The sequence below is a fragment of the Alligator sinensis genome, unplaced genomic scaffold (genome assembly GCF_000455745.1).
Source record: "Alligator sinensis unplaced genomic scaffold, ASM45574v1 scaffold948_1, whole genome shotgun sequence".
NCBI lineage: Eukaryota > Metazoa > Chordata > Crocodylia > Alligatoridae > Alligator > Alligator sinensis.
Genome location: NW_005843093.1, coordinates 292,984 through 313,502, shown reverse-complemented (window position 1 = coordinate 313,502; position 20,519 = coordinate 292,984). Strand labels below are relative to the sequence as shown.

At 48.3% G+C, this 20,519-nt stretch overlaps 2 protein-coding genes across 2 annotated transcripts; one reads left to right on the top strand and one right to left on the bottom strand.

Moving 5' to 3' along the window:
- Window positions 1–191: 191 nt before the first annotated feature.
- Window positions 192–1,149, top strand: LOC102381606 (olfactory receptor 52K2-like). The gene is given in 2 exon segments (XM_014526593.1): window positions 192–940; window positions 942–1,149. Coding segments are annotated over 2 exon segments (957 nt in total).
- A 10,467-nt stretch (window positions 1,150–11,616) lies between these two features.
- LOC102381363 (putative olfactory receptor 52P1) lies at window positions 11,617–12,569 on the bottom strand. Its single transcript, XM_014526592.2, is given in 2 exon segments — window positions 11,617–12,080; window positions 12,083–12,569. Coding segments are annotated over 2 exon segments (951 nt in total).
- Between the last annotated feature and the right edge of the window lie 7,950 nt (window positions 12,570–20,519).

Sequence of the window (20,519 nt, the reverse complement as noted above, 5' to 3'; positions counted from 1 at the left end):
TCAGTTTTTTGGTTGGCCAAAAATAACAGGGTTTCAGGATTGGGTCCAAAATGGTTTGTCATGTCAACACAAGTGTTGTGTTAATAAGTGTGCTCTTAAGGTGTTAGGAGCTGATCATCACCACTGTTCTTAGGTATGTGTTTTAACAGGGCAGCAGACAGGGATACCGCATACCACTGCAGCCCTCCACCATGGTGGCTTCCAATGAAACCAACCTCCATCCTTCTACCTTCATCCTCATCGGTATCCCAGGGCTGGAGGCTGCACATGTCTGGATCTCCATCCCCTTCTGCACCATCTATCTCCTCGCCCTGGTCGGGAACTGTCTCCTCCTGGCTGTTATCAAGACTGAGATGAGTCTCCACCAGCCCATGTACCTGTTCCTGGCCATGCTGGCGATCGCTGACCTGGTTGTCTCCACCACCACCCTGCCCAAAATCCTCACCATCTTCTGGTTCAGTAACAAGGACATTAACATCAATGCTTGTCTGGCTCAGCTGTTTCTCATCCATTCCATTTCCACCATGGAGTCCGGGTTCATACTGGCCCTGGCCTTTGATCGCTACGTGGCCATATGTAACCCCCTGAGACACGTGGCCATCCTCACCAACAGGGTCGTTGCCAAGATCGGGCTGGGGGTGGTGGTGAGAGGGGCCGTGCTGCTGGGCCCGCACCCCTTCCTGCCCTTCCTGCGGAAGTGGCTGCCGTACTGCAGGACCAACGTCATCGCTCACACCTACTGCGAGTTCATGGCACTGGCCAAACTGGCCTGTGCGGACACGTCATCCAGGAGATCCTACAGCCTGACTGTCGCCTTCCTCACTGGGGGCTTGGACCTCATCCTGATTTCCCTGTCCTATGTGATGATCCTCCGCTCCGTCTTCAGCCTCCCCTCCAAGGAGGCACGTCTCAAGTCCCTGGGCACCTGTGGTTCTCATGTCTGTCATCCTGGTGTTTTACACCCCAGCCTTTTTCTCCTTCTTCACCCACCGCTTTGGCCATGTAGCTCCCCAGGTTCACATCCTCGTGGCCAACCTGTATCTGCTCTTCCCTCCCATGATGAACCCCATCATCTATGGGGTCAGGACCAAGGGAATATGGCAAAAAGTGCTCATCATTTGTGGCAGCAAATCCACCTGGAGGGTCTGATGTTGGAAAGGGTCATCTCCAGACAGATAACGCTAGAGTCAGCACTGGAGGAATTCAGATAGCAAGGTTATGCCCCTCTGCTAGAACCAGCCCTACAGCTGTTGCACATCTGTCTCCTGCATGAAACTGCCTTGGCCTTTCATTGGCATGTAACAATAGTATTTGTCGGCTTTTGTTTTTAAATTACTCCATTCATCTGCAACTATACTGAAGGTCTCAGGTTTCTGGGGGGCTGAACAGACACAGTAGGCACATCTACACATGCATTTGATCTGGGATCAGTTTACTCATGAGTAAACTACTCGCAAGGAAATGATCCCAGGCAGGCATCTACAAATGCAGGAAAGCAGGAGCAGATTTGCTGCTAATGGCAGTAAACTGCTCCCACTTCCTGGGGCCATGCAATGGGTCCCTCCCACCACCTACGGGAGTTATCCCAGGGGCTGACAGGGAGCATGGTGCTGGGACATTACACCCTGCCCGGGGGCTGTCTGCTGCCAGGAAGGGAACAATGTCCCCCTGCCCCAAAAGCAGGAAGCTCCTGGCCCTGGCTCCCTGATCAGGGGTAGAGGACTTGGAAAGAGCTGCAGAGGAGGGTCATACCCCAGCCCCCTGCCCCAGTGCACCACTGGGGCAGCTAGCACCTCGCTCACTGCTATCTGCCCCACCGGCAGCTTGGAGTAATGGGCTGGGACCTATTCCATCCCTGAAGTGCTTTCCAAGCCCTGTGCCTCAATCACCCACTCAGGGCACAGAGTTGGGGTCTTCCCATGACCAGGGCAGTTCTCAGCCTCTGCTCTGCACGCAGGGTGGAGGCTGGGGAGCTTGTTCCCCACTCAGCTCTGTGAGCGCAGCGAGCATCCAGTGCCAGCTCTGCACTGTGGGGATGGCAGAGAGACCCTTATCTCCCAGCCTGAGCTCCGCGGTCACAGGGCTTGGGCTGGGGAACCCATATCTCCCAGCACCAGCTCCAAGACCATGGAGCTGGCACTGGGAAATAAGGATCTCCCAGCCCCCTTCTCCCCAATCATGATGGTGAAGCGGAGGCTGGGAGATAAGGATCTCTCAGCCCCCTCTCCCCGATCGCAATCTTGGAGCAGGGGGACATAGTCCCCACCTAGGCTCCAGTGGCAGAGCCCACCCCAGCAGCAGGCAGCTCCCAGGGGCAGGAAGCAGTATTCTGCCCCCGGTGGATGGCTGACCAGGAGCAAATTTGCTCCCGGTCAGGCATCTACACAAGTGCTACTGCATCGTTACTAATTGAAAGGAAATTTGCCACTTGCATTTGCAGGTAGCAAATTTACTCATGATTAGCGAGATGCACATGCATAGTAAGCATGTGCACATGTAGACACACAAGCTTACTGCACAGTAAACTATGCTATTGTGCAGTTAAATGACTCATGTAGATGTGCCCAGTGGGAGAAAGAGTCTCTGTCCCATGATCTGAAACCAAAATGGAAGGGGGAACTATGCTGGATGAAATGCATTTTTAATCTGATCTCCAGGGTATGTGGTGCCCTCAAATGTTATGTGCCCCCCAATCCCCTTTCATGCTAGTCTCTGGGGCCCTGTTTATTTCAAGGTTGAGACCAGCAGCTCCATCAGCAAGAGAAGGGGCCATTTAGCTTCAGCACCCTTGTTTTTCCCAGCCGCTCTTCAGTAGAGGCAAATAAGGTCTGAACTCTGGAAGGACTTCACACCATTGAGGGCAGACACTCACAGCAACGTGACAACAGCTTTCATAGCAGCTACCAGGCCACTGGAAGATAGGAGGGAAGTGTCTGCAGGTTAGATGGCAAAAGCAAAGCTCACAAGCAGGTCTGTGTAATGGCAGCTATGTACAAACCCTCATCTTTGGGAAAGGTGAAAACCTACAGACCTCTTATTCTGACCTCAATATTTTATTTGTGAATGGTAAAAATCATAGTCTACGTGGCTTTGAAGAGTTGGAAGAGAATATAGGACCCCCTCATATGGTACACATATGGCTCCCTCATATGGCTCCGTGGTACACAGTTATGTGGACACAATCTACAACGTGCAGTTAGTCATGCCACCTACGTGAGCCTGGGGTAGGCGATGTTAAGACGTTCCAGTGTCGTACTTTTAATAGGAAGAGAGGTAAGACTCTGCACATGGGAACCACATCAGTACAGAGCTGTAAAGTGATAAGACATCCTTAGTCAATGGTTTTAGCATGCAGTGGCCAATTGCTGGCATGGGGAATAGCCAAAAGCAAAAGAAGTCTGTTGCACGCAGCTTGAGAACAAGTCTGGAAATAATTAGACAAAATGCAACATGGGTTTACCAATGGATGATCAAGTCAGATTCACCCGATAGCTTTCTGGGATAACAGATGTTTTAGACAAAGAGAAGGCAGTAAATCTAATTTATCAGGACTGCAGGAGATCATTTGATAGGATGCCACGTGGGAAATGTTGGTTATGCTGGAGAATATAGGATTTAGTGTCATACTTTAATAAGAAGAGAGGTAAGACGCTGCACATCAGTACAGAGTTGTAAGGTGACAAGATATTTTTAGACAGGTCATTAGTGGAATGTCTTGGGGACAAGTCTTATTTTCATATTGGTGACCTGGCACAAAAGGTAGGAATTTACCGGTGACGTTTCCTGGGAGGTCACATCAACACAGAGGAAGATGAGAATATCATGCAGGAAAAAAAACAAATTACCTTAAGGAGAACAGTATAGAAATGAGATGCCAGTCTGTATTTTGGACAAAGTACAGAATAATAAGAAATCTGTGTGCCTAGTGGTAGGAAATGACAGAGGAAAAGAAAATCCTGGGTACATTAGCTGATCACAGGATGCCTTTGAACCACTAATGTGTTGCTGCTGTGAAAAGGCGTATGTAGTTCTTGAAGGTATCTAACAAGATCTTCCATTGCGAGGGGTCCTGATGAGGCCTCACCTGGAACAGCATGTGCAGTTCTGGTCACCAGCATTCAAGGAAGATGAATTCAAAGCGGAACAAGTGCAGGGAAGGGTACTATGAAAACTGGGGATCTGGGAAGCCCATTCAACAAAAGGAGACTAAAAGAGCTTGGCTTGTTGGGTCTGGGAGCGGATTCAATTGCTGTGGGGTAAACACCAGGGAGGGAGAAGAGCTTTGAAAGCAAAAGGCCAATGTTGGCACAAGAGCAAACAGAGGCTATGGATAAGTGTAGGGTGAACACAGGAAAAAGGTCTCCAACCATCATGGCTGTGAGATTCTGGAAGAAGAATGGTTTTTAAGATGGCCTTAATCAATTTATGAACAGGACTTGCATGGCATGGTTCCCTAGGCACTCCGAATCCAGAGGCTCCTACCACTCCTATGCTCTCTGTTGGCTGTCCCCCTGACCAACAGCATCTAAGACTTCATGCACTTTCAAAGACCTCTTTGCATTTATGAGCATCTATGAGTTGCTCCTCTTCCTAGGTCCTGGAGATAAAATATGGTGGCTTGGACCTGTGGAAGCAGAAGCTGCCTGCCAAAGCCTTCTTATGTCCACAATAGATTGGCAAATGCAAATATAGAGAGCTGACAGCTTGGGTATAGAGCACATCTCTGACTTGCTGGTGGGCACTGGTGTGTCTCCATGTCAGATTCTGGCCCCAGAGGGGGAAAGTCGGTCTGGAAGGGACCCCACAATGTCACCTAGTCCAGGACCCTGCTCAAGGTAGGATTGGCCCTGACTAAACTATCCCAATCAAGTGTCTGTCCAACCTGATCTTGGAAATCTCCAAAAATGGAGATCCCACAATTTATCTGGAGAGCTGGTTCTAATGTGTGACCCCCTCAGATTCAGAAAGTCTCTCCTCATCTCCAACCTCGGTTTCCTGTGCTGCAGCTGGTGGCCATTGCTCCTAGCCCTCTCCCCTGTGGCCACAGAGAAAAGCCCATCTCCATCCTTTCTGTCTTCTCCCTTCAGGGATTTGAAGGCTGTGATCACATCCCCCCTCCGTCTTCTCTTCTCCAGACTCTCTAGCTCTTCCAGTCTGTCCTCATCAGCAGGGATCCCGGTTTTCTCTGATTTAAAAAAAATCCCCAATTTTTGGATTTTAAAAGTAACCCCAAATCCACATTTTCCGTGATTAAAATGAACCACCACTATATATATATATATATATAGAGAGAGAGAGAGAGAGAGATGGGGGGAGTATATGTGTATGTGTGTGTATATATATATATATATGGGGTGTGTATATATATATATATAGTGGTGGTTCATTTTAATCATGGAAAATGTGGACTTGGGGTTATATATTTATATATATATATATATATATGGGGGAGTATATGTGTATGTGTGTGTGTGTGTAATATATATTATATATGGGGAGTGTGTGTGTGTGTGTGTATATATATATATATATAGTGGGGGGGGTGGGTGTGTGTGTGTGTGTGTATGTGTGTGTGTATATATATATATATGTGTGTGTATATATATATATATATATATATATAGTGCTGTTTCATTTTAATCATGGAAAGTTTGGATTTGCAGTTACAGTTTTTAATTAAAAAATTGGGAATTTGAGAAAACCAAGGTCCTTGCTCATCAGTCTTGTTTCCCAGGTCTCTAATTATTTTTGTTGCTCTGAGCTGGACTCTTTCCAACTGGTCCCCAACCTTCTTGAAGTTTAGGCCTAAAACTGGACGTGTGGCCATTAGCTTAGACTCCCCTCTCCAATCAATCAGGTCCATGTCCCAAGGGAAGAAGGCCTGATGCCCACAAAGTTCCTTCATTCCCTGGAGTCAAGGATTGTAAAGGTCAGGAACCACCGCTGCGATCACTGTGTGTGACCTGCTGCCTAGGGCAGGCCATGGATCGTCTCCATCATAGCTTTCTGCCTCCAGTGCACAAGCTGAGAGAAGGGTCTCAGAGGATATGAGGGAGCTCCTGGCCTGTGTCTTGCAGAAAGGATGTGCAGGTCTGCTTTCATGTCTCCAGAGTCTGGCAGGAGTCAGAAGGGAGCAGGACAGCCCAGAGAGGCTGCCTCTCATTTTTTTCCGGCAGCTCTTCTACCTCCTTCGGTCCTAGCGGCTCAGCATCTCCTCTCTCATGAAGAGTCAGGCAGACCATTCACAGATGCATCCTGGCACATGGAGCAGTACAAAAGGGGAATCAACTACATGGGCTCTGCAAGGGATATGGTCATTCAGAAGATGACTTTAAGCCACACAGGTATGGAGGGTACAAGTCCAACCTCTGCCTTCTGCCCTTGTGGGGACAAGAGCAAAACAAACTGGTGGAGGTAAAGAACACATCCCAAACCCCAGCCATTTATATCTTGGGGAGCATCTGTTTGCTGGTTACACACAGTCACCCCCCCACTCCAAGGCACAGCTGAATTTGGGGGATGCCCCATGAGTACACAGCCCTGGTAGGGCTGCTGGTGCAGAATGCTTCTCCTATTCAAGGTACAAATCCACATTTTCCATGATTATATATATATATACACACACACACACACCCTCATATATATACACACACACACCCCTCCCCACCCTGTGATCCATCCAGCTGCATGCACAGCCTGGGGTAGCACCCCTCTTTGGACTGGGGCTCCAGCCACACTTGTAAGGGCTCTGCTTACAAAGCTTGATTCTTGGTTTGATCCCTGATAGTCACTGAGGGGTGGCCATGTGCCTGTCCCCACACCAATGGTGCTGTCAGCCTATAGGCCTACTTTGCTACAGTAGGGTAAGTAAAAGTAGTAGAAGCCAACTCTAGTACCCTCATCCCAGATTGAGGTGGTTACTTAGGCACTGGACCTAGCCCAGAGGGACAAGGGTGAGAGCAGATAAGTAAGACGGGAGCAGAGCAGCCTTGTGTAGAGACTTGAAAGGAAGGGGGAGTGCTCTGGCCCAGACGACCTGAGACCCATTGAGAGCAAAAATAAGCCACAAGCTGTTACAGCAAACTTGGGTTGACCAGGCACCATCCATGCCCCAGCCCTGGAACCCACCAAAGGCAAAAAAATATTACATAAGTCCTGCGAACAGGTTCATGACAGAGTCTCCCCTCTACTTCCCTCATCCTGAACTCAGGACTCATAGCCTGGGTTGTCTGGGGTGAGACCTTCTCCCACCAGCACGAGGAGGAAGGATGGGGTCTGAGCAATGGCTCCCTTGCAAGGTGAAGGAACCTGAGTCTCTGAGGATGTCCCCCTCCAGTCTCCCCCAGCTCAAAGAGATGACGTGTGGGCTGACACTGCTCCAGCCTGCTATGTGGAGTCTGAGCAGGGCCCAAGGGCCAGCCACGGTGGAGCCAGCCACCATCTTTCATCACTGGCTTAGGCAACTCTGCCAGGATTCCCTTTCGTGGCTTGACCCCTCACAGCCATCTTCCCCCCGCACCCACCCACCCACCCCTGTCTCCCTCAGGACAATGAGTGACAGCACCTTCATCCAATGAAACACAGGGAACAGGCTTTGCCTCATGCTGTGATTGGCTGGCCAAGCCCTAAAGGCTGGATGGTCTCCCAACAGGGTGGGAAATGGAGCGACTCCAACTCCAGCAGTGAGGGAGTCACTGATTCCTTCTAAACTCTTCATTCCATAGGTGTTAACAGCCCTCTCCTGCTTAATGGTCTGGATCTTCCACTAATCCAGCAATCCTTTCTTCTACCATTCTGCTGTCCGCTCGCTGCTCCTAGTAACAGCTCCTGTTTCACAGCCATGCTGACTGTTTTTAACTCTAACTAAAAATATTAACTCGGGTGTGGAAATAACTTTCAGAGAAGCATGCAAGGTGCTACCGAGATGCTGAAGAAAGATGGATTTTGTTTTCTGAATCTGAAAAAAAGATGTACTTTAATTCTAATAACTACAGGACTAATGAAACAACATCTTTTGATTATGTCTTGCCTAGTTTGTTTTGTTTTTTATACAAAATATATGATATCGCATATTAGTCACAGAAGCATAAAAAAGGAGAGTTGGAAGGGACCTCAGAAAGTCACATCTCATCCAACCCCCTGCTCAAGCAGAACCAATGTACATGCCAATAAAGTTACATTTGTTTTTGCTTCAGTTTTAAACTTAATAATCCAGCCCTAGGCATCTACCTTATTAGTAAACCTTCTAGTTTATTTTTAACTAGAGAAAAATGTGATGTGTTATATTTAATTTAAAATGTTATATGTGATGATGCTCCACAGTGTTAGGGTAGCTTGTCACATTTACTTTTAGTTGCACCTGCTGGGGTGGTGAATCACAGCATTGTTTGAACCTTCTCTTGTTTTTTCTGTTTCTGCTATTGGTATTTGCGTAGTCAGCCATAGCCTTGAGCTCGCTTATATATTGTTTCTTTCCTTCCTTCTCACTGTAAGAAGTCCTTCTAACACGCCATAGTGTTAGCCTTGTTACCAGCTCAAGGTAACTGAACTTGGCACTAACCAACTGCATCAGAGGCATGAAACAGTTGGATATGTTAATGAAAGGTGACAAGAGGGGACCAATGGACAATGCCCAAATTTAAGACACCAGCAAAAGACCAAATTAAGAGGTGTGCATGTGATGGGTCTGTTGGAACAAAGGAACATGCTGACAGGATAAAACATGAACAGCAAGCTGCTCGTAGGGAAACCAATCAACAATACCCAGAAACAAGGAGTCACCAAAGGAGTGAAACTGAAGAAAAGCATAAAAGGGGACAACAAGAAAGTTAGATGTGTATCATCATCTATGCAGCAAACAACATCTGTCTGGATAGTGCCAGCCATAAAGATTGCCCACCAATGAACACCTTCTACTTTCAGGATTGCTGAATAGTCATCCATCAGACCCTGGGGTGCAGAAAACATCACCTGGTATTGAATTAGATCATTGTACTGTTTTTCTCTCTGTGTATATAGAAACTACTAAGATGACATATGTTGAATCAATAAAGTCAGATTTTAGTTGAGTGTGTGACGTATTCCACATTCACGCTGGGTTAATTGTGCTTTAGTGATCCCTTAGTGATCCCTTAGTGGACAGTTGGTGCGCTAACAGCACCATCAGCACCACCCTGTCCAGAATCCTAGATCCGCACCATGGGTGCATGTCCCTTTGGCCCTCATCACCTGTCCACAGCATGAGGCACCAGGTATCTCTTGCTGCCTCCCCACAGCCCTTTGAGGGATTGGATTCATCTCTGTCACTTTTAGGCCCATCCCCTCTCTCTGTGAAGCACAGAGTATTGTGCCTTGAGGCCACACCACTTACCCTGAAACCCTGTCTCTCCTGTCACCCTTCTCCTTTCATGTTTCTTCCAGTATCTAAGGGAGCATAACCCCCCTCTCAGCTCCCAGTTCTCTCTCTGAGGGCTTTACCCACCCTTTCCTACCCTGATGCCCCATGAAAACCATGGACACGTCTCTCACCACTTCATCCCAGAGGAGGATAAGTGTCTCCTGGTCATATTTTCACCAGAGAAGGCTTTGCACCTACATATCTTGCTTCTTCATTGCTGCTGCTGCTGCCTCGGAAGACAAGAAAGGTCATCTATGCTCCATCCAATCTTCCATCAGGGACTTTATGCCTCCACCTTGTTCCTCCAGCATATTCCTCTGGATAGAAAAGGGTCTCTTTGTCTTTCTTGGCCCTGTTCTCTTCACAAGGACTGAGCATTACCTGTGTGTCCAGCATATTCCCCTACCAAGTAGAGCCATACTGTACTGGCAGGCCATACCCCACCACTAAACAAAATGAAGAACAGTGGCCATGTCTACACAAGACACTTTACTGCATACTAGACTAAGCTAATGCACAGTAAAGCATCACCATCTACACCTGCAGGTGCTTACTGTGCAGTAAATTGGTCTACTGCTCAGTAAAGCCAAATAGTATTAACTGCACACCAGTGTGTTTTCTCTCCACTGCTTCTTGCTGTAGTTGGTCCTGGAGTGAATTAGACTTTGATCTCAAGGCTAAATTGAATTGTACATTGCTTTAATGTCTTCATGGTGCCATGCAGAAGTAGAGATATGATGGAGAATAGTACTCTATGATTTGAGTTGACAAGAAGATAGTAGCCTCCCTTTAAGTGTTTGAAAAGCCATTGGTGCTCACTGGCCTTGTCTACATGAGAGACAGCCTGTGCAGTTGTTACTGCACATGAAAGCAGTTTACTTATTTAGAAAAAAACACTGTTTTGGGAACAGTTATCAGCTTCCGGTTCGGAGGAGAGGAGGAGGTTAACATCTGCACACAGAGCTTAATATATCAAGACAAAACAAGGCATGAAGGTTTTTTCTTATCTTAGAACATTTTTTAAACACATAGCATCAGCATCTTTTTCTCTTCTCTTTCTCTCTCTTTGTCTCTCCTCTTAGTCAAGTAAGAGGCCTGGTTAAACTTATTTCCACACTGTGCAGCAAGCACCTTGTACAGACACAGACAGTATGTTTTTTACAAGCCACATCAGAAACCCACTAGCAAAGCACATTTCTAGATATTGAGTAAAAAACAATGGGTTGGGACCAAAATGCACTCATGGCATTTCTTCATATGGCTCTGGTTGTGTAAAGAGTGGAGTATGGGGGAATTAGGTTGGATTATTATTAAAACTGTTGTGTTTTCCCAGGTTCTAGATCAACAGTCAGCGGTTCTCACTATAATAATTGTAGCGAAGTACACATTGAACTTCTATTAATTACACAAAAAAGAACGTGTTGACAGTGTTTGAAACATAACATAAGCATTCAATTGAACATGGTCCCCTTATTCCTTTCCCTTTCATCTGTAGAAAGACTTTTAAATGGGAAATTTCTTACTATCACTTGTTAAGTGATGGTCAAGATCCTTACTGAGAAAAGAAAGCTGGGGGTTTTGCAGTAACTATTGGGCTGTCACTGTCACCTTCTTCTTTTCTTTCTTTTTTTTTTGGCTTTGTTTTCCCGTTTTACTACAACACAGGACATACTTGCACAGAGAGAGGAAGAACGAGCAGCCAGAGTTAGGCTCCCGCCCCTGGTGCTTTCTGGGAGAATACCATAGCATGGTTATTCTTCCTCCAGAAGATAGAAACTTTCACTGATCTCAGCAGCAGCACCTATCAGACCTGGCCAGGACATACCCAGCCACACATCCCTCCCCCCGGCCCCCAACAAAGAGACCACAGAGTTGGAAATGTTTTCTTTTAGGAGAGACCCAAAAGGACAGGATGGAGAACTGCTACATGTCTCTAAACCATCACCTGCAAAGTCCCATCAGTCCTCCCATGTATTCCACATGTATGCAACACTGCTGGGTGAGATGAGACAACCACATGAAGTCTTCAAACCAAAAGGGACATGTTTTTTGGAAAAAAAGTGCTCTGATTCAGTCTGAAGATCATGGGCATGATACAGTAAATGCTGGTGAAATCCTAGTTCTGGGTTCTGCATTGCCTTGGGATAGATGGTTATTGAGAAGTAAAGGGGAAGTCACTTGGGACCAGTGAACGAGACTTCTGCACTGACTGTCTTGTCCTATGAAAGTGCTTGAGTGTGCCTGGGGCAAAATATTCTCAGCGCCCTTTCCCGGATCTTTTTGGTCATGACCCCATAGATGATGGGGTCAAACATAGATGGGACAAGGAGGTATATGTTGGCTATGATAATGTGAATATGCGGGGCCACGCTATGACCAAAGCGGTGGGTCAGGAAGGAGAAGAACGCAGGTGTGTAAGAAACCAGGATGACGCAGACGTGGGAGCTGCAGGTGCCCAGGGATTTGAAACGCGCCTCCTTGGAGGGGAACCTGAAGACAGTGCAAAGGATCAGGATATATGACACCACAATGAGGACCAAGTCTACCCCCCCAGTGAGGAAGGCGACAGTCAGGCTGTAGGCTCTCCTGGATGACGTGTCTGCACAGGCCAGTTTGGCCAGTGCCATGAACTCGCAGTAGGTGTGAGCGATGACGTTGGTCCTGCAGTAAGGCAGCCACTTCAGAAGGGGTGCGGGCTCAGCAGCACGGACCCTCTCACCACCACCCCCAGCCCGATCTTGGCAATGACCCTGTTGGTGAGGATGACCGAGTGTCTCAGAGGGTTGCATATGGCCACGTAACGATCAAAGGCCAGGGCCAATATGAACCCAGACTCCATGGTGGAAACAGAATGGACCAAAAATATCTGAGCCAGGCAAGCATCAATGTTGATATAACCATTGTTGAACCAGAAGATGGTGAGGATTTTGGGCAGGGTGGTGGAGGAGACAACCAGGTCAGCGATCGCCAGCATGGCCAGGAAAAGGTACATGGGCTGGTGGAGACTCGGCTCAGTCTTGATAATAACCAGGAGGAGACAGTTCCCTAAGAGAGAGAAGATGTAAATGGTGCAGAAAGGGATGGAGATCCAGATGTGCAGACCTTCAAGGCCCGGGATGCCAATGAGGATGAAGATGGAGGCGTGGAGGGTGGTTCCATTGGGATTGGCCATGGCAGGGTATGCTGGGAGGTTCAGCTAGTCTCCATAGACGCTTCCAGTCCCTGAAAACCAACATGTAAAGAACTCATTAATAAACAGAAGAGAACGTGAAGATCCAGCATTTTCTCACTGTTTGTTGCTCAAATATACTCTGCCCGTGTCACTAGCCCATCGCACATGCTACCACTCCAGTCATTCTCCTTGCCCTGTGAGAGATGGGTCTCTGCCACAACAGGGTATTATGGATTCACAGCGATTAGCAATGATAAGCCAAGCTGACTGTACACTTCCCAGTGTCCAGTGCCAACCCAAAGGCAATAATTCCCTAGAGAAAGTAGCACATTGCAAACCAATGTAATGACGTGGGACTGAACAACTGAACTGTTCACATATTCTCTCTCTTCCTCAAATCACTCACCCTACTATTATAGTGCTTTTTCCTTTGACCTCATAGGCAATAGGATCAAGGGCTTATTTAAGAACAGAGGACGTGTCATCCTGGGTCACACCAATGGTCCAGTATTCGGTCTCCAACATTGGCAAAAGCGGATGCTATAGAGGGAAAGCACGATCTAGCCCCTATTCAGTGCCCTTCCTGGTGTCCACTATTATTGGTTTGGAGATGCCAAAGGAAACATCTCCAGCCATTGTGTTCAATAGTCATTAATAGATCTATGAGCCATGAATTTATCCAGTCCCTTCTTAAACCTGGCGCTGCTCTCTGCCACCACCTCCTCCTGTGATAATGAGTTCCACAAGTTAACGATGCATTGCATTAAACATTATTTTCTCTTGTTAGGTTTAAACTTGTCACCTAGGAATTTCAATGGGTGCCCCCTAGCTTCAGCATTCCGGGACTTGGTGAACAACTGTTTGCTGTTCACTTGGTCCACACCCTTCCTGATTTTATAGACCTCTATCCTATCCCATCTGCTCTACACCCTTGTCAATGTTTTGCCAGCAGTCTGGTCCTGTCCTGGTTCAAGTGGAGCCTGGTTTTTTTGTACAGATTCCTCCTGTTCCACAAGGTTCCCCAGTTCCAGATAAACCTAAATCCCTGCCCCATCATCTCATCCATGCTTTGAGACTCTGGAGCTCCGCCTGTCTCTGGTCCTGCATGTAGGACAAGAAGCATTTCCAAGCTTGGCATGCAGAAATGTGATTAGGCTGCTTTATCCTGAGGTAGACAGTGCTGTTGTACAAGAAATGGCTGGAAATAAGATTGATATCACCAGTACCCTCTGCTCCCATAGCTGTATTGCTGCCTGCTGTCTTCAGCAGACAAGGAAACCTGAAAGAATGAATATCTGAAAATAAACAAGGGTTTATCTCCTTAGAAACTGAAGGTTTGGGGAGAGGGAGAGACGTCTGTATGCAGATCACAAGCGCACTTTCCTATGAATGGTTCAACAGAACTTTAAACAAGCCAATTTGGAAGTGATCATCGCAGACTTCCTGCAAATGTGCAGGGCTGCCGGCTGCGCGACAGCACAGAGATCATCCACTAAAATGCACACGGGAGAGATGCACACAGTGTTAAATGCTGCTGCGGTGCAGATGCCTAAGCCTGATGCACGGCACAAGGGGCTAGAAGACAAAGGGTCCAACAGAGAGCAAAACCTCGTGGAGTATGGAATCTGAAACACAAACGTGATTTCAGGCTATGCGTACAAAACCCCGGAGTCCCACAAAACAGAGAGGTCTCATTTCCTACTGCAGGTGGCTGATGGGGGAAAAATAATCTAATACCTACAAACGTCACATGGAAACATATGAAGCATCACCCACCTCCATGCCAAGGGCAAAGCAGAGATGACACTGTACCATCTTCAGTACAGGGCACCTCCCAGGAGCCTGGGTGGCTTTCTAGTTCCTCTCTCCTTCTTATACTCTGCTTTCTGTATCTCCTTTCATGGCATCTGATAAAGTGAACTTCAGCCCATGGAAACTTGTGCTATCTATATAATATATATCTGCATACCAGTTAGATATAGAGATAGACATATAGAATTATATATACGCATACCTTGGTTGGCCTGTTAGGTGCAAATCTTGCCTGCCTTCTGCTTGACTTCAGACTAGCACGGCTAGGTATGTCTCCCTGTTCAGGGGTACAACCAGCCGTGGATGAATTATTCCATGAACTAGAAATGATGGTGTGAAAATGCTGAAAAATGAGCTCTGGTCTTTAAATGCCCCATGGCTTGTGTTCTCATTGCATAAGACTGCAAAGGACCTGGGTTGAACTAGCTGGGGCTGGTCCTGCTTTGAGCAGGGGGGTGACCACCTGAGATCCCTTCAACCCTCATTGTCTATGACTCTATAACCTCAACAGCCGTCTGGTCAGGAATGCTACTCCTAAATCATCTCCCTCCAGAGCTTATGCAGCCCCCTCTTGAACACCTCCCATGTAGGAGATGCCACAGTGCCATACCTCTACTGCTGGGTGAACATCTGGCCAGCTGTGAATCTTCGCTAGGGAGGCCAACAGGAAGCCGTGTAGCAAGATTAAATTAATCAGTGTGTTCAGCTCATTTAGCCACTGCTTTTTTCCATAGCCCCAAGCACAACAGCAATAAGCCTTTCACAAGCACCCTCCTTTGTGTCTCCTCTGCATCATTACACACAGATAGGGACATTTTGGGGCTCTAAATGCTTCACTTAACCCAGCTCCGGGCTGCACCAGCCTGGTGGAAGGCATGCAAAGAAAGTCTCTGGGAGGGACACTGTGCAGGGCAGTTTATAGTCTGTGCTCTGAAGCCCCAGCAGCTTCTTCCTTTTCCTTTGGGGACTGATTATTAATAACCCTCTGCTTTTCTCCCTGCCTGCAAGTATGGAGCCCCAAAGGAGCTAGACACTGTTGGACCTGCTTATTTGCAGAGGTATTCAGCCAGCAAGGCTAAATTGGGATATTATTTAGTAACAAACTGATGTTAATTCTATATGGGATTTAGCAGAATGTATTTTATGGTAAGCTGCCCTGAGCCCCGGTTGGAAAGGCTGGCATATAAGAAATAAAATAAAAATAAATAAAATACAGTAGAAGCAAAAAAAACCCCAAAAACCCCAAATCCATGCATTCCTTGCTCCTGATGTTTTGGCGGATTCTCGCGTGGTCTGCTCGGCCGTGCCTGAGCCCCTGATTGTTTGAGAAACAGCTATCTGACCCAAGAGCCTGGATTCCTCTTCCCGTGCAGCTGTGTCCAGCTGCCAGTTTTCAGACGCATAACAGATGCATGAGAAGATCTCTCATGAGAAGCAAAACCCTCACATACAGAACATGGAAAGGATCGAGCCAGACCCTGCACTTGCACAAGTTTTCTTGTTACCAGTTATCGGTGTCATCATTGCTGTTGTCCTCATAAGGGTTATTGTTGTGTTGTTGGTGCTGGAAAAGTGGCAGCCAGGAGATCCCAACAGTTTTGTCTTAAAGAACAACCACGGGCTTGGTTTGAGGGCAAAGATTCGGCCAGGCTTATTTGCAAGCACAGCCCTAACACATTTTGGCGTAACAAGTATATCAGAGCGGGAGATAAAGCATTTGTACCTGTGACAAAGTTGTCAGCACACCACCACACAGGCTCCTCCAGGCTGCTACAAAAGTTTCCCCAATTTCCAATTCTCCTTTTATACAAAGATCAAAACAAATGACACGTCGCATCCCATCTGTGTCTTCAACATCTCAAACCATCTTGTATAAATAAGCCATGGGCTTGTTTCATGTCCTGACTGGGTGTGCCCATTCCAGGTTTATCACCCTGGTCTTGGATTATCCTACCCCTTGTACAGCTATCTCCCCATCCTGTCTTTTGGGAGGAATGCCCATCTATCCCACATGCCAAGTTTTGCTGATGCGAGATGTTCATGCTTCCAACAGGGTTATGACTCTGACCGATGCTTTAGCAAAGCCTTTGTGTGAGCAGCACATATTGATCAATGCCCCAGCAAGGCCTACAGCCACAAATCACATCAGCTGTGGTTACTGGGTGTTACTGGTAATAGGCACATTTAGTGATGCCTGGTTTTCCACAGCTTTGTAAAACCCATGCATAACACAAGGGCTGCCAAACTGCGGGCAAGATTGCACCACCTCATTCCCATGAATGTCAACGTTGCCCAAATATCCAAAGCTCTGTACCACTGGGCATCCACCTCCAGCTCTGTGCTGAGGACAGCAGACATTGCTCCAGTGAAATGCTGCACCTGAAGCATGTTTATGGGGCTCCCGTCACCCATTGCTTAGATCCAGCTAGAGAAAGAGGAAAACAATTGAAGCTGTTTCTCTCCATCCATCCATCCATCCAAACATCCCTCCATCCATGCATCCAAACATCCATCCATGCATCCAAACATCCATCCATGAATCCATCCATCCATGCATCCACTCATCCATCCATGCATCCACTCATCCATCCAAACACCCATCCATCCATGCATCCATCCATCAATCCATCCAAACATCCATCCATCCATGCATCCACTCATCCATCTAAACATCCATCCAGCCATCCAGCCATCCATCCAAACATCCATCCAAACACCCATCCATCAGTCCATCCATCCATACAAACATCCATGCATCCAAACATCCAGGCATCCAAACATCCATCCATCCATGCATCTACTCATCCATCCAAACATCCATCCAAACACCCATCCATCAATCCATCCATCCATCCATGCATCCAAACATCCATCCATCCAAACATCCATGCATCCATCCATGCATCCATCCAAACATCCAAACATCCATCCACCCATCCATCCAAACATCCATCCATCCACGCACACAAACATCCAGCCAGCCAAACATCCATCCATCCATCCACCCATCCCATTATTCCTTCTGTTTGTCTGTCTTTGAGGTGTAACCATGTAAGCAAAGCTGTGGCGGAGGTTGCCGGCCACACATGATAGGACTGTGGTTTAGTGTGTATTAAGTTATTTGCAGTGGTTTGAGAACAGGGAGTACCCACTACTTTTAAAAGGGGTTCTCACACAGATCACTGTTTGGGAGCACTGTGCTGTTATTGCTTTTACTTCAGAGAGTCATCAGAGAACTGGGCTGGAGGTCACATCTAGTCCAACCACCTGCTTAAGGCAGGAGCATCCCAATTTTAACCATCATGTCCTATCACTTCCTCTTGGTGAATTAAGTTTTCCACTAGGTCCCAAAACCCCAGAAGGCAGCTCCAAATCTGTGTAAAGTGTAACAACAATGGACTAAAAAAGAGTGAGGTGGTCTGTCTTTAGCTGGAATGCGAGAAAATGCCCTGAGCTTTACAAGAGCGGATGGCTCAGGAGGCTACTAAAACCCCTGAGGTTTGAAAGTAGTTGAGTTCATCACACAACCTGCACATGATGAGAAGGCACCGGTGCAGTCTGGGGGTGACGGGCTGGGCAGCACCTCTGCAGAAAAGGACCTGGGGGGGACCGTGGGCAATAAGATGAACAGGAGCCAGCAGTGTGCCCGTGTTGCTAAGAAAGCTACCAACATCCTGGGCTGCACTGGCAGAAGCGTTGGCAGCAGATGGAGGGCAGTGATTCTCCCCCTCTATTTGACATTGGGGAGGCCATTTCAGGAGTCCTGTGTCCAGTTGTGGGCCCCCACTACAGAAAGCATGTGGACACATTGGAGAGAGTCCTTGGGGGACAATGGAAATGGTTGTGGGGCTGGGGGACGAGACTGGTGAGGAGAGATTGAGGGAACTGGGCTGATTGAGTCTGGAGAAGAGAAGACGGAGGGGGATTGAATAGCAGCCTTCACCTCCCTGCAGGACGGTTGCAAAGAGGATGGAGCTGGGCTGTTCTCGGTGGGGGCAGATGACGGGACAAGGAGCAATGGGCTCACGTTGCAGCAAGGGAAGTTGAGGTTGGATATGAGGGAAAACTTTCTCACTAGGAGGGTGGTGAAGCACTGGAGCAGGCTCCCCAGAGACGTGGTGGGATCTCCATCCTTGGAGGTGTTTAATACCCAGGTAGACAAAGCCTTGGCTGAGATGATGTAGTTGGGGCTGGTCCTGCTTGGAGCAGGGGTTGGAGTAGATGTGACCTCCTGAGGTCCCTGCCAGGGCTCGTTGTCCATAATTCTCTGTCTCTAAGACATAGCCTCACCGCGAGATGTGAACCCAGACATGGAATTCCTCATCTCTCAGTTCTTTATAATCCACAGTGCCCAAGAGTTATCCCCTGCTTTACACCTAGGGAAACTGTGGCACAACCAAGGAGCTGGCCAAGGCCTCCTCTTGGCGTCCTCAGCCACCTCCTTCCTGCCTAGGCTCTGCAAGCCCTGGCTAACACAACCATGCTATAGTGCATGAAGCCTAACTCTCACTTCATTAATGTCTCCAGTGTAAGGGATCTCTGCTGGCCACCATGGAGCTGTGCACATGCCCAGCAGCTGAGGATTTGGCCCCAATCACTTGCTCAGAGAGAGTAATGCCAGCAAAGATCAGCAGATGGAGTGGTATGTACCGCAAGTGCCAGGTCTACCACCAACCTGCCACATAACCTTGGCTGCAAGTTGTCCTTAGTCCAAGGATGCAGACTCCACCACCTCTCTGGGGAGCCTGTTGCAGTGCCTCACCACCCTCCTCATGAGAAAATGTTTCCTAATATCCAACCTCAACTTCCTTGCTGCAACTTGAGCCCATTGCTCCTTCTGTCTGCCCCCAATGAGAACAGCCCAGCTCCATCCCCTACAGCCTATGCTACACAAAAAATTCCCATTCACCTTCAAGCTTTTCATAGGAGAGGGGCTCAATATGGAAGAGTTATATGACTGAAGGGGACCCCAGAGAGAGGGAGGCCAGGGCAGGACCTTGAACCCCATGGATTAACTGACACTGCCCAGCAGGGCCTCTCCGGCAGCTAATGGTTTGCTTTGTACCGATGTGATTTACCCTTTTGCATGTTTGCCCTGCAGGGTCGCTGACTCCAGCTGCCTCCCGGCCGCATGCAGTGAGGGGTGGAGAGAAGCAGGGGCTTGGTTGTTGTGTCCCATCTCTCAGCTGAGCCGGGGGCTCCCGGGGGAGGAAGGAGCCGAGCTGCGTCTGCACAGCACAGGCTATAAACCTCCATGCACAGCGCTCCTCTCTGCATGCCTCCCAGCCATGGCAGCAGTGCAGGGCTTTGGGTGAAGGGCTCTCTCCTGTTATCCTCACCTGGCCCCTGTGATAGCCCTGAGGAAGCACAAAGCTGAACCAGGTGAGGGGCTCCCAGCTGGACCAAGAGATCTCCAGGTCGGAGGGCTCAGACAAGGTAAGTGCCAGCTTGGAGACAGAGCGCGGAGCATCACATGCATTTGGAAAGCTGGTGGAGAGAAAGGGCACTCAGACTGGGAGACCCCCAGAGCTTCCCAGCACCCCAAGCCCATCAGTGAGGGCAAAGCTTTTCTTCCAGACTCCGGCAGTAGCTCGGTCCTGTCAATGAACCCTTGATGCTGGGGCATGTCAAGTCAGCACCCATTTCCCAGGCCCGTTTGCACACCCTGGAGTTCCCCCAGCTCGCCATCACGGCCAAGACACTGGATGTCCTGTGCAGGGGGTTGGCTTGCTGATGGGCTGCAACCTCATCCGGGAGCACCCTGCATTTGGGGCTGGTCCTGCTTGGAGCAGGGGTTGGACTAGATGTGACCTCCTGAGGTCCCGTCCACCCTCATTTTCTATGATGCCAGGACAATAGGAACCACAGACTGGTACCTTACAAGGAGCTGTTTGTCTGGCTGAGATTTTAGACTTCCAGGCCGTGCAGAGATCAAGCCGGCCGTCTCCTGCGCTCCTGCAGCCACTGCAGCCTGACCGATTCGCTCGCAATGGGAATCCTGCTGTTGCTCTGTGCAAAGAGACTTTGCAGGAGGGGGAGCCGGGGAAGCAAGCTTAATTAGTCTGAAAGATTTGCTTATCTTGGGTGAACTGATTGCTGGGAAGAGAGGCTGGATTGACCGCCCAAAGGAAGGACTGC